Source organism: Octopus bimaculoides, chromosome 5 (genome assembly GCF_001194135.2).
Source record: "Octopus bimaculoides isolate UCB-OBI-ISO-001 chromosome 5, ASM119413v2, whole genome shotgun sequence".
Taxonomy (NCBI): Eukaryota; Metazoa; Mollusca; class Cephalopoda; order Octopoda; family Octopodidae; genus Octopus; species Octopus bimaculoides.
Window position 1 is genome coordinate 17,689,844 of NC_068985.1, and position 14,161 is coordinate 17,704,004.

Consider the following 14,161-nt stretch of genomic DNA (forward strand, 5'->3'; position numbering starts at 1 on the left):
ATATATATATATATATATATATATATATATATATATATATACACACATAAATGTCAATCAATGAGAATGAGTGCTCAACATCGCATTGGTGGATAAAATTTCTTTATTTGTGTATTAAGGCTAGCATTGGTTTCATGTTAAGAAAAATATCCTAATAGTTTTTTAAGCCAATCACATGGAGGAATGGTGTTCATCTCCATTTTGGATGAAAACTCGAAAAATCTTGGGAATTCACAAAAAATCTCATAAGAAATCGTATGTATGGATGGATGGATGGATACATTTGTACATGTACAGAGAATGCTTGTTTTCATGCATGTTACAAGATCTTGTCCATTATGATAGTGTCTGTCTAACCAGATCTGAATGCAATTAGGATATGCAATATTCTTTGTCAAGTCAATAAAAATATTAACTGAATTATTGCTACATCAATGTCGTGTGTGTTGAGAAAATCTTTTAGTTCCATGTGTATTTGATAGTGATAATGTTATATTGAATTATCTGTAATGTTTTCGAGCTAACTTTACAAAATTTTTCTGTGATAAAAGTCTTTTTTAAATGTACTCTATGTGAAGCTGTGATGTTAAAAAGGGAGATAACAATACTTACTGATTTAATTGTTACTGTTGTTATTAATATTATTGTAATGTATATCTTTGTTGAGTTTTTGTACATGGTATTGTTTTACTGGAAAGTAATGTTATTTTCAAGAATATAGTTTGATGTGATACCACAAATAGCTTACAAGCCAATAAACAGTGTCCTTGCAATCAACCAATTAGTTTAGAGTTACTGATCTAATATTAATGTGAACATGATATGTGTGTATGTATATGCTCTATTTCAATAGATCATAGAAGATAAGGACTTTAGTGAGCTACATATTCAGCATTGCCTGCTTTACTAATTGCATAAAGGCAACAATGCAGTGCATATAAAAGAAATACATATGTACTGTATATTCTGATGGTGTGAATATTCAGAAATGCCAAATTCAAAAATGATCATTTTGATCTTTGTACATGTATCAATGAAGAAGACCAACTGTTCTCAATAATGATGCAATGAAAATAGCAATTGAAAAGGATTTGCACCAAAGCATCAGGGACTTATGTTGTTGGCACTCCGTCGAGGGTTCCAGTTGATCCGATCAACAGAACAGCCTGCTCATGAAATTAACGTGCAAGTGGCTGAGCACTCCACAGACACATGTACCCTTAACGTAGTTCTCGGGGATATTCAGCGTGACACAGTGTGACAAGGCTGGCCTTTAGAAATACAGGCACAACAGAAACAGGAAGTAAGAGTGAGAGAAAGTTGTGGTGGAAGAGTACAGCAGGGTTCGCCACCATCCCCTGCCGGAGCCTCGTGGAGCTTTAGGTGTTTTCGCTTAATAAACACTCACAACGCCCGGTCTGGGAATCGAAACCGCGATCCTATGACCACGAGTCCGCTGCCCTAACCACTGGGCCATTGCGCCTCCACAATCAGGGACTTATATTGCAGACTTAATAAACCTTGGTCCATTGTGCAAGATCATCTCAAATAGATCGAGAAAGTGTTTAGGGAAGTTGGTACTTAACAAGTTGTTGCCTAAAAATAAAGCAATGCAGTCAACAAGAATACTCAAGAAGATATAAATTCATTAAGCTGCAAAGATCTACCTCACCTTCTCTACTCACCAGGCTTAGCACCATCAGCATTTCACTTATTCAGGTTGCCTGAGTATTTTGCCAGGGGAAAAGCATTCAGAAGCAGGGACAATGTTGAAATGGCACACCAAACAATTTTCTCTTCCAAAGAACTTGAGGAATCAGGAAACTAGATTTGTGATGGGAAAATGTCATTACTAAAGATCATGATTATATTTTGAATGAATAAATATATTAACGATATGTTTTATGTTGATGTGAACTCATTACATAAAATGTAACATTATTTTTTGGTACCCCTAATATTTCATTGAGTATTTTGGAAAACAGCTTTATAGGTGAAGTAGTTGTATGCTGTCAACTTAATGTGATAGTCCCCTGAAGGGAATAATACTACTGTTGGTTAGACCTAGGAAGCTGCACTGCTTCCTGTCAGTCTTGACACATTTCCTGTGCCCTTATGTTTAAAAGGGGGGGGGGGAGACAAGCACCTCCACCCAGCTAAGCCTGCATCCAGAGACATGTTTCTGAGTCTTTGCTCGTCATCAGTCTGGAGTAGCATGACCTGCTAGTCGAAGATGCCTGACAAGCTCTTGTAAACATATAATAATTCTAGTGAAATACATTCACTGATTTCAAATTTAGAAATAATACATTTCTAAGTGATACGATGAAGTAGTTGTATGCTGTCCACTTAATGTTGACAGAAACATGTCTCTGGATGCAGGCTTAGCTGGGTGCAGCTTCCTAGGTCTAACCAACAGTAGTATTATTCCCTTCAGAGGACTGACAGCATACAACTACTTCATCATATCACTACTGCATAAATCTCTCTGAGAGATTTAGAAATGTATTATTTCTAAAAGCTGTATAGGTGTTTTTAGATTTGTTTTGAGCCAAGGTTTAGTCACTCTCTAGTGGTATTTGTAAGTGTTGGGAACAAAATAATTTTGCATGATGAACCTAGTTTTACTGGCATTCAAGCTTTGACTAAGACATGTTCTTTTCTGGTATATGATACCCCAAATTACTCTATCCGTTTTAAGTTGGTAGTTTATTATTTAAAGAAGAGGTAGCTGCTGGCTGTAGCAAACAGAGAAGCCATGTAGAGGATTCTTTATTGGTCCAATGAATTTTAAGTTACACACTTGACTATGACACTAATATTCTCCCAAATATCGTTAATGGGAATCTTGTATGCACTTAACATGTCTTGGTTTTCAAGTAACATAGATAATACAAGATAGCATCAGAACTTAACTCCTTTTACATGCTAAACAACGCACATACCTCACCAAGCCAACTACAACTCTATATGACATCACCAACTCCACATGCCTGTAATTTGCTTCCTACAATTAGTCCATGCTGTGGTCATAAGAAACAACTAAACCATCATCCTTATGTAATCCTATGCTGTGGGAGTGGGTCATTTTTTGTTTTGTTTTGAGGGCTTATAAAATATACAAGTTGTTTAATTCACAGACCTCAGCACCAACAAAGCTACCAATGTAAGTAATGACGGAGTGAATAATCAGTTTTGAATGAATATACAGGCATGCATTCACTCACACACATTTGGTAATCTAAGCCTGAAAAAGATAGGTTTCTGTAAGAGGCCTGCAAAACTTGAAGTCACATGGAGCCGAATCAAACTATTTTAAATAATACATTTAACTCCGGTGTTGAGTGCATTTTTTTCATTTGTACACTCACTTGTATATATATTCATGCACATACATACATATATTCAATAAATGTGGTTGAATTTAATTATAAATTTGAGGCTGAATCTTCAGTCTTCACTCCACTGTCATAATGTATAGGGTATTCAGAAAGTAATTGCATTTTTTCACCACTATGAAATATGAATCAACCAATCATGTCAGAGCCATGGTCAAATGGGTGGAACTGTCTAAAAATAGTATATCACCCTTTCTATCTGGTAGTGTGTCTTTCATAGTTATTTCAGTAATAAACTCCATGGAGGACAAGAACTTTATGAAACAACATATTCGCCATTGCTTACTGTATGAGTTTCAAAAGAAAAGTACTGTTTACAGAAGCAATGGAAAACATTTGTGAAGTGTATCCAGATGCAGTGAAAACTCATACATGTCAGCTGTGGTTTGATAAGTTTAAAGATGTGATTGTGACACATCCAACAAGCCTTGCTCTGGAAGATAACCCACTCTGAATGACAACGTTTTGAATGAGACTATTGTATCAGATCCACATCAAAGCAGCAGATATTTGGCACAATAATTTAATGTGTCATGTTCAACTATCCATAGACATCATCATCGTTTAATGTCTGCTTTCCATGCTAGCATGGGTTGGACAATTTGACTGAGGACCGGCAAGCCAAAAGGCTGCACCAGGCTCTAATCTGATCTGGCAGAGTTTCTACAGCTGGATGCCCTTCCTAACGCCAACCACTCCGAGAATGTAGTGGGTGCTTTTATGTGCCACTGGCACGAGGGCCAGTCACATGGTAGTGGCAATGGCCTTGCTCAAAAGGTGTTTTTTACGTCCCACCTGCACGAGAGCCAGTCCAGCGGCACTGGCAACGACCTCGCTTGAATGATTTTCTAACGTTCCACCAGCACAAGTGCTAGAAGGCGGTGCTGGTAACGATTACGCTCAAATGGTGCTATTTACAGGCCACTAGCACGGAAGCCAGACAGCTGCTCTGGCAATGAACACACTCGGACAGTGCTGTTTGTGCTCCACTGGCACAGGTGCCAGTCAACGAGTATGGTTCAATTTCGATTTCGATTTCACTTGCTCCAACAGGTCTTCGCATCTCAACCAAATTTGGGAAAACATGCAAAGAGGGAATTTGGGTTCCACAAGAGTTTACGCTTGAGAACTGAACACAATCTGCAGCAATCTTCTACCTAGGAATAACAACCTGTCATTTTTGCAGTGCACTGTTAGAGGTGATGAAAAATGGGTTTTGCATCATAACAGAAAACAAAAACGACAATGGTTATCATGAACTGAGAGGCCAGTGCCAACACCAAAACTAGAACTCCATCCATAGAAATCCTTGCTCTGTGTTTGGTGGGACATGAATAGTATCATCCATTATGAGCTTTTGGAACATGGAAGAACCATCAATGCAGATGCCTATTGCCAACAACTTGCTCATCATCATCATCGTTTAACGTCAGCCTTCCATGCTAGCATGGGTTGGATGATTTGACTGAGGACTGGTGAACCAGATGGCTACACCAGGTTCCAATCTGATTTGGCAGAGTTTCTACAGCTGGATGCCCTTCTTAACGCCAACCACTCTGAGAGTGTAGTGGGTGCTTTTACATGCCACCGGCACGAAGGCCAGTCAGGCGGTACTGGCAACGGCCACGCTCGAAATGGTGTATTTTACGTGCCACCTGCACAGGAGCATTGGCAATGACCTCGCTTGAATGTCTTTACACGTGCCACCGGCACAAGTGCCAGGAAGGCGACGCTGGGCACAGGTGCCATCATGGTAAATCAAAAATTATGTCAAAAGTGGCCAGCTTTGGTAAACAGAAAAGGTGTTATTCTTCAGCATGACAATGCACAGCCACACTTTTCAAAATAAACCCAAGAAAAAATAAGATTGTTAGGATGGGAAGTTCTTCCACATCATCCTCCATGCTCACCTGACTCAGCACCTATGGATTTCCATCTGTTCTGATCACTAGAAGATTTTATAAGTAGCAAAACATTCAGAAACCGAGAGGAAGTTAAAATCAGTCTTTCAGACTCTTTTTTTCAGGAAAAGAAATAGGTTTCTTTGAACATAGCATAAAAAAGTTACTTTCCTGTTGGGCTGCAGTTCTTGAAAACAATGGTGATTACGTTCTTGATTAAAACTATTTGATTAAAACTATTTGATTAAAACTATTCAGATAAACATAGTTTATGTTTGTTTTTATATCCTTTCTGGTAAAACACAATTACTTTCCAAACACCCTAATATATCTCTGTTGCAATTACATTTGCTGAAAACGTTTGCAATGAAATGTGTTAGCAACTAAAATTTAAGATTATGAACAATGATGTTTCCTAGTTTCAGCTTCCAATACAAATATATAGAGTATACATGTGTTAATGTGTGTGTATGAGAGAGAGAGAGAGAGGGGGAGAGAGAGAGAGAGAGAGAAAGAGAGATAGAGAGAGAGAGAAAAGAAATAAGCAGAGAAGATAGACAGAAAATGTGTGAATATTTATAGTTTAATGTGTTAAAATAGTGTGTAATCTCTTATGTATATATATTAAATTCATACCATGTATTCATGTAAACATCCAGTGGACATGAAGTGCAGAAGGAAATGAAATGCTAAAAGCTTAGACCATCCTATTTATCTCCACTTCAAGCTCACAAAGAATTGTTATGAGAGAAGAAGAAGAAGAAGAAGAGAGAGAGAGAGAGAGAGAGAGAGAGAGAGAAACAGACAGAGATAGAGAAAGAAAGTGGAATGGATACAATTAATAGTAAATCCCAAAATGAATGAAAAGACAACAAAAAAATCTGATTGAAAATCACAATAAAATTATACTTAACAAAAAAGGTATAAAATCGTAGTGTATTAACATGTGTGTGTGTTTGCGAGAGAGCATACATATGATGGTAGTTTATTAGTAGGTAGTGAAGTACAGAGTGAGTTTGTTATTTTAGTGGTAGTAGTCATACGTTATATAAAATATGACATGTCTTATGTTCAGCAGAAACTTCATTTTCGCTACCTGTCATATAACATGATTCATTGATAAATTACTGTCTGTGTTCATTGATAAAATGTGAAGTGAAACTATAAACATCATGATAAATGTCACCACATAAATTGCATTGCCAAGGGTTCTCAGGGTCGTGAAGGCCCATATGCATCACATAAAGTGCATTGTCAAAATAAAGGATGTTACAATGTGGGCATGTAAAACTTCGGCTGTTGCCAATACATTTGTCTGAAACATTTGAACTAGAAACTGTTGCTGTAGAAGAATGAGAGCTCGTTTCAGCAATGGTACTTGTTACACCAATGTCTTTAATAAAAGGTGAAGTTCTTGAAGCTGGTGATTGACCACTTTCAAGGGATTGTGGAGGTGTTTGACGAATAGGGAGATGATCTTTTGAAAACAAACTCGATGGTTGCAGGGGAAAATAAGTAGAAGAAGATTTGGTCAGTCCTGGAACTGATATGTGATCTGAAGCTGTACTACTCTGAGGAGCAGCAGATACAAGAGATCTATTTGCTTGCTCCTGAAAATCAGAAACAGATTGTTTATTCAATGTTACATTGGAAAGATTCAACATGTTTGTATTAGGAAAGGGCTCTTGAACTGATAAACTTTCATCAATAATATAACAGTCATCTTCACTAGTCTCAGATTCCATTTTCACAGAAGAAACGTTTTTAGAATATTGGACAGATTCATTAGGATAACTTGTGTTTGTGGCAGTCAATCGAGATTCATGTTCATTAACTCCATACTGATTAGTTACAAATCGTAAAGAGGAATTATCAATTGATGGTTGGTTGGGGAGTGGTATGAATCCAGATTGGAAAACTTTATGTTTGAAATGCATATGTTTTTTTAGATCATATTTTCTTTTTGCAGCATAATCACAAAGATCACAGATGAAGGGACGGGCATCGGAATGAACAACACAATGACTTACAATTTTACTACGGAATGGAGAAGAAAAAGAACAGCTCTCACAGTGAAATAACCTACGTTTCTCATCATCCAGTCCACCGACCGGGGTACTATTATTTCCTTTATCAATAGCTGCATCCTCACTTATATCGGACACATTTCCAAGAAATGTTTGTTGTTCGTTATGCACTTGACTGAGATGATGTACCAAAGCTGAATGAAACTCTGTAGTGAATGAACACTGATCACACTGAAAATTCTTCTCAACATTTGAGTTTTCCATAGAATTAGCAGAATCGTTCATGATGATAGAATCAACATAAGAAATGGATATCAAACTTGCTCCAGAGACCTGTGAAAATAGAATAACATAAAGATAAATAAATAAAACAACAAAAATTCCGGTGAAAATATTTGAAAATAGTTTTAAAGATTTTGTTAATTTGATAAATATTTCTTTAAATGAAACTACTTATGATGGTAAGATACTGCTCTAATGATCAGAAAATCACAAGTTTTCAGATTATGAAATTATAATTAATGGAGGTATTGGAGATATAACTGGATGTACTTGATGGATAGAATCAACAGTTGACTTTTGGTACTTGATTGGAAAAGTTTCAAATACCATCTTGATGCTTTTAGGAAAGATATGAAAGATATTAAAATAATTGTCCCATTAACATAAATTTTGGGAGCTACTAATTAATCTGTTGAAGATGGAAGAAGTTTTTTCTCAAATAAATGCAGGCATCTATTTTGAAAAATGGAATAATGAAGTAATAGTAATATTTTATAGAATATCAAAACACACACACCCACAAAGATTTTAGCATAGTGAAAATGCAATTAACACTGTAACAGTTTTGCATAATTATTAGAAATGAACAAAAAAGGAAAAAGCTTTAACTAGAACATTGTCACTTACATTTGCCGTAAGCACTTATATACATTTGGTAGTATGTTACATCACAAACAGTTCTTGTTAGAACAGACTGACTTGTTGAGTCCTTTTTTCTGCCATATCTCTTCCATTCATCGAAGCAAGTCATCTGAATAGAGAGCAGTATAAAAGACTAATCTAGAAAAAGACACCAGGTAAATAGTGACAACACCTAATAAGAAAAAAGTTGAGAACAGTAATTAAAAAGAACAATAATTTTTCCTATTTGCAAAAGTTAACATTTGTATATAACAAAAGCATTTGTAATCAATGAAAATACACAATAAATACTTTATAACTGATTGGTGTTTACCGCTTTGTTTTTATGAGTTGTGTAGTTCCAGGCCAGTTGCAACTGAGGAAATCTATGACATGAAGAAATATATGGTTTGCATAATTAACTGAACAATTAGGTGTGACTCATATTTGTTATTCTGGATATCATGTCTTTGCCTAACCATACTATACACGTCAATACACAGTGGTTAATTGCATATGGTGCAATGTTGTAGTCTAGACATTACATACTCTCTCTCCATTGTCCAATTAATTTCTGTATGCTTCCAGTTGAAAAGGTTGGTTGGAGTGTGACAATGACTCATCTTCATTATCGTATCCATTTAATGCCCATTTTCTATGGGTTCAATGGTCTGACAGGAGCAGGCAAGCTGGACGACTATGCCAAGCTCAATGTTTGCTTTGACATGCTCACTGTAGCTGGATGCCTGTCCTAACATCAATCATCATCATCGTTTAACGTCCGCTTTCCATGCTAGCATGGGTTGGACGATTTGACTGAGGACTGGTGAAACCGGATGGCAACACCAGGCTCCAGTCTGATTTGGCAGAGTTTCTACAGCTGGATGCCCTTCCTAACGCCAACCACTCAGAGAGTGTAGTGGGTGCTTTTACGTGTCACCCGCACGAAAACGGCCATGCTCGAAATGGTGTCTTTTATGTGCCACCCGCACAAGCCAGTCCAGGGGCACTGGCAACGATCTCGCTCGAAAATCCTACGGGAGCCAGTCAGGCGGTACTGGCAACGGCCACGCTCAAAATGGTGCATCTCATGTGCCACCCGCACAAGAGCCAGTCCAGGGGCACTGGCAACGATCTTACTTGGCTTGCCGGGTCTTCTCACGCACTTTACAAAATCTACTGCATGCTTTTTACATGGCCCTAGCACCAGTTGAGGTCACCAAGTAACTTGCAAAATCCCTCAACTGAGGGTATGTAGTATTGAGGAAGGTGGCTTTATGTCAGGTGATGAGACAAAGTATCATAGAGAGACAGGAATGGGTGTTTTATTGTAGGGGAGATACATTATTGCCTCAGTTGGAAAAGACAGATGATGATGAAAATGTGTCAGAGCATTATCTCACTTAGTTATTGTTCATTTTACATTTTTTTTTTTCATTTTATCTAGTTTCAGCTCATGAGCTGTAGCCATGCTGGGGCACCGCCATTTTTTTTTTTTTTTAGATTGGTGTTCAGTTGCATCGAACAGGCTGCCAGCCGATGACTATTCACAGGCGTGATCCCACTACTGCTCAACACGGAGTCTTTTGCCTGCTGCGTTTCCGCCCTGGGCCGGAGCGACCCTCCTTAGACAACCTGGTCCTGATGAGCTCCCTCTCCAGCACCATATTGATGCCGAGCTTAGCGCGGACACCCAATCGCCATAGAAGACCGACTAGCAGAACTCCTATCCTCAAACCAGCCAACCAACCAAGACTCCGAGTAGCTGGATTACAGGAGCACACCGCAACTCAATATTTATCATCAATGACATACATTCCACCACAATATTTGTGGATAATATGTGTGATATTAATGTTGCAGTAATTTCTGTGTACATGTGTTTTGTATGTTTGTTTCAACTGAATAGGAGAGGATATTGTTTAGGATGTTGTTGTATTTTGGAATATTATAGATTTTAGGGTGGTTGTGAGTGCAGTGGATAAAAAAGTGTGAGATGTACCTTGCATTAAAAGGGGCTGTTCAGTAGAATTTTAGCATATATTTATAGCCCATCATCATCATCATCGTTTAAGGTCCACTTTCCATGCTAGCATGGGTTGGACGATTTGACTGAGGACTGGTGGACCAGATGGCTACACCAGGCTCCAATCTGATTTGGCAGAGTTTCTACAGCTGGATGCCCTTCCTAATGCCAACCACTCTGAGAGTGTAATAGGTGCTTTTACGTGCCACCGGCATGAAGGCCAGTCAGGTGGTACTGGCAACAGCCACGCTCAAAATGGTGTATTTTACGTGCCACCTGCACAGGAGCCAGTCCAGCGGCACTGACAATGATCTCGCTCGAATGTCTTACACGTGTCACTGGCACAAGTGCCAGGAAGGCGACGCTGGGCATAGGTGCCAAGACAGACTGGGTGGTTGGTAAGCAAGCTACTTACCACACAGCCATGTAAAGGTGTGTGATCTAATGGTTAGGGTATTGTACTTACAATCACTAGATCATAGGTTCAATTCCTGGACTGAGCAGCATGTTGTGTTCTAGAGTAAACCACATTATTTCCGGTTGTTCCAATCTATTCAGCTGTAAATGGGTAACCCCATGATGAAATTACTTTTCAATCAGGGAGAATATTGGCCTGCTCAACTAGCCAGCAGGGGGCCATCATTTGAAAGCTAAAGCAATGTGAAGCGCATTGTGACAAGTGATGTATAACAACATCCAATAGTCTGGTCAATACCACGATACTGTGACAAACACACACTCTAACATTGACCCTTTTATTATTGCATTTCTGTTCAAATACACAACCTTTGCTTCAATTAATTTTTGAAATCCCTTTAAAAAAAACAAGCTTATACCACAGGACTAAGGGCAGTCTTGGGTGGGTTGATTATCAAAAGGATTAAAAGCACCCACTACACTCTTGGAGTGGTTGGCGTTAGGAAGGGCATCCAGCTGTAGAAACTCTGCCAAATCAGATTGAAGCCTGGTGTGGCCATCTGGTTTCACCAGTCCTCAGTCAAATTGTCTAACCCATGCTAGCATGGAAAGTGGACGTTAAACGATGATGATGATGATGATTAAGTTTCAGCCATGTTCTCTAAGTTCAGACTCACTCATTTTTATATACTTTTGTATGCATACATCTGGACCTGAAGATAAAGTCTAACTTCAAAATTGTCTGTCTTACCTGCTATTAGCACATATTAAATACTGTGTGTTAAAGCAGTCTCCAACTCCTGCAAGAATTGTAGATTACAACACATATTCTCTGTCTGTAATAGTTGGCTTCTTATAACCGAGGTCATAATAGAATAACAAGAGGTTTCTTTGATATTGTAAAGAAGCAAGTTGACATCATCAACTCTTCTGATATTCTTGCTAGATTGGTTCCGCATGTATTTCATCAAGGCAATAAATTCTGACTGGTTAAATATAATACTGGAAAAGTTGTTTCCTGGTGCTAATGCTTGAGAGAATTACAGTTGATCTGGGAAGTACTTTTCAATTCCTCCATCATAATACTATATTTCTGATAGTTTTTTTCTTCTTTTTTTGTAGTTTGATTCTACTCAAAGAGCCATCGTAATTGAACCGACAGTGCCATATGTGAGCAATACTGCATATGCATTTGATTAACTACAACAGTTTGAAGGTGGTATGCAAAACTGGAGAATGGAAACGAACTGTATCACAGGTTTGATGCATCATCAAAGATGTCACTGCTGATTCTTATGGTTCTGATCTGAAAGTAATCAAAAGGTAGTATTACTAACTGCTGAGGGAAGTAAAGTTTTCTTAATAATCTATGTGTGTGCGTGCGAGTGTATGTGTATATATATATATATATATATATATATATATATATATATATATATATATATCTATCATCATCATCATCGTTTAACGTCCACCTTCCATGCTAGCATGGGTTGGACGACTTGACTGAGGACTGGCGAACCAGATGGCAGCACCAGGCTCCAATCTGATCTGGCAGAGTTCCTACAGCTGGATACCCTTCCTAACGCCAACCACTCCGAGAGTGTAGTGGGTGCTTTTTATGTGCCACAGGCACGAAGGCCAGTCAGGCGGTACTGGCAACGACCATGCTCAAAATGGTGTCTTTTACATGCCACCTGCACAGGAGCCAGTCCAGGAGCACTGGCAATGACACACACACGCACACACACACACATATATATATATATACACACATGCCTTTATACATATGAGGTGCATTTCAGACGTTTTGAGATTTTTAGGAGAGGCAATTATAACTGTCCTAGATTATTGTAACTTTAGTATATCTAAAAAAGTGTTCGGCCAACTTCCTTTTATTAAAGATTGAAGGAAACAGCTGTAACAGCACTTTGAGCATACTGTACCTAAACACTGCATATCACAGCTGACAAGAAGGCTATTTGGAAGCTCATTGTGAGTTAAAGTTTTGGAGGTTTTGAGAGTGTTCAGGAAGAGATTTTATCACAAAAGGCCAGAGCACCTGCACCAGTCCACAATTCTATCCTGTTAGCCAAACCACTTGACAAAGATGGGTATTAAAAGTGTCCCACACCCTTCCTATAGTCCAGACCTTGCACCCTGTGACTTTTGGTTGTTCACCAAGCAGAAGGAGAACCTTTTGAAGACATTGGTAAGATGAAGGAGGCTTTCACGGACCTTTCACTAAGTGGCTGGAGTCAGAGGATTCTACTTTGAAGGAGATGAGAGTTGTACTCTTTTGAAATTGATAAATGTTTCTCCAGAAAAAGCCTCAAAACTTCTGGAATGCACCTTCTATGTATTTATATCCATGTATTTGAGGACTGTGGAGGAGCAATGGCCCAGTGGTTAGGGCAGTGGACTCACGGTCATAGAATCGCGGTTTCGATTCCCAGACTGGACGTTGTGAGTGTTTATTGAGCGAAAACACCTAAAGCTCCACGAGGCTCCGGCAGGGGATGGTGGCGAACCCTGCTGTACTCTTTCACCACAACTTTCTCTCACTCTTACTTCCTGTTTCTGTTGTGCCTGTAATTCAAAGGGTCAGCCTTGTCACACTGAATATCCCCGAGAACTACGTTAAGGGTACACATGTCTGTGGAGTGCTCAGCCACTTGCATGTTAATTTCACGAGCAGGCTGTTCCGTTGATCGGATCAACTGGAACCCTCGATGTCGTAAGCGATGGAGTGCCAACAATTTGAGGACTACTCTTTTGAAGCTCACTGTGTGAAAATTTTGTGTTAAAGACCTAATTGACACCTCTACTTCCTTCCCCAAGCAGCAAACCTTAGACCTTGTTTGGCTGGTATTGTTTAAAACAGCACTACATTATCTACCTACCTATAAACCACACAGTTCAATGTGACCTGATCAGTTTGGTGCCCTAGTTCTTATTTTGGCCTGCATGGGTCTAGACATTCAGCTGACCTCCTTCCCCATATCCTGTGTGCTGAGTCCTACCCTATACTGTTATAGCTGGCCACCCATGCTATCTCATCTCCTCCACACCCTTAGGCCATCAACCATTTCTTAAGGTGAGTCTCATTGTATTTTGGCTCAGCCTGATGATACAATCAGTATGATCAAATGCACTTTGTAAATTGTATTTGCCATTTATCAATCATAAGAAAGCGAAATCGTCATGGCACCTGTGCCCAGCATCGCTTTCCTGGCACTTGTGCCGGATGGCATGTGTAAAGACATTCGAGCGAGATCGTTGCCAGTGCTGCCGAACTGGCTCCTGTGCGGGTGGCACATAAAATACACCATTTTGAGCATGGCTGTTGCCAGTACCGCCTGACTGGCCTTCGTGCCGGTGGCACGTAAAAGCACCCACTACACTCTCGGAGTGGTTGACATTAGGAAGGGCATCCAGCTGTAGAAACTCTGCCAAATCAGATTGAAGCCTGGTGTAGCCATCTAGTTT

General features: G+C 39.1%; 1 protein-coding gene across 9 annotated transcripts in view; it reads right to left on the reverse strand.

Annotated features, from left to right (window-relative positions):
• Positions 1–6,184: 6,184 nt before the first annotated feature.
• The window catches only part of LOC106868546 (zinc finger protein Pegasus), a 12,203-nt gene continuing 4,226 nt past the window's right edge, over positions 6,185–14,161 (reverse strand). For 7 of the 9 annotated variants that reach the window (XM_014913889.2, XM_014913896.2, XM_014913883.2 and 4 more), the window contains 3 exons: positions 11,424–11,978; positions 8,236–8,359; positions 6,185–7,659 (listed from right to left, as the gene is read on the reverse strand). In XM_014913889.2, coding sequence (XP_014769375.1) covers positions 6,424–7,611 — 1,188 coding nt within the window. In that variant the 5' untranslated portion in view covers positions 7,612–7,659; positions 8,236–8,359; positions 11,424–11,978 and the 3' untranslated portion in view covers positions 6,185–6,423. Of the gene's footprint in view, positions 7,660–8,235; positions 8,389–11,423; positions 11,979–14,161 lie in introns of all 9 variants that reach the window. The other 2 variants (XM_052968160.1, XM_052968162.1) reach the window with 2 other exon arrangements.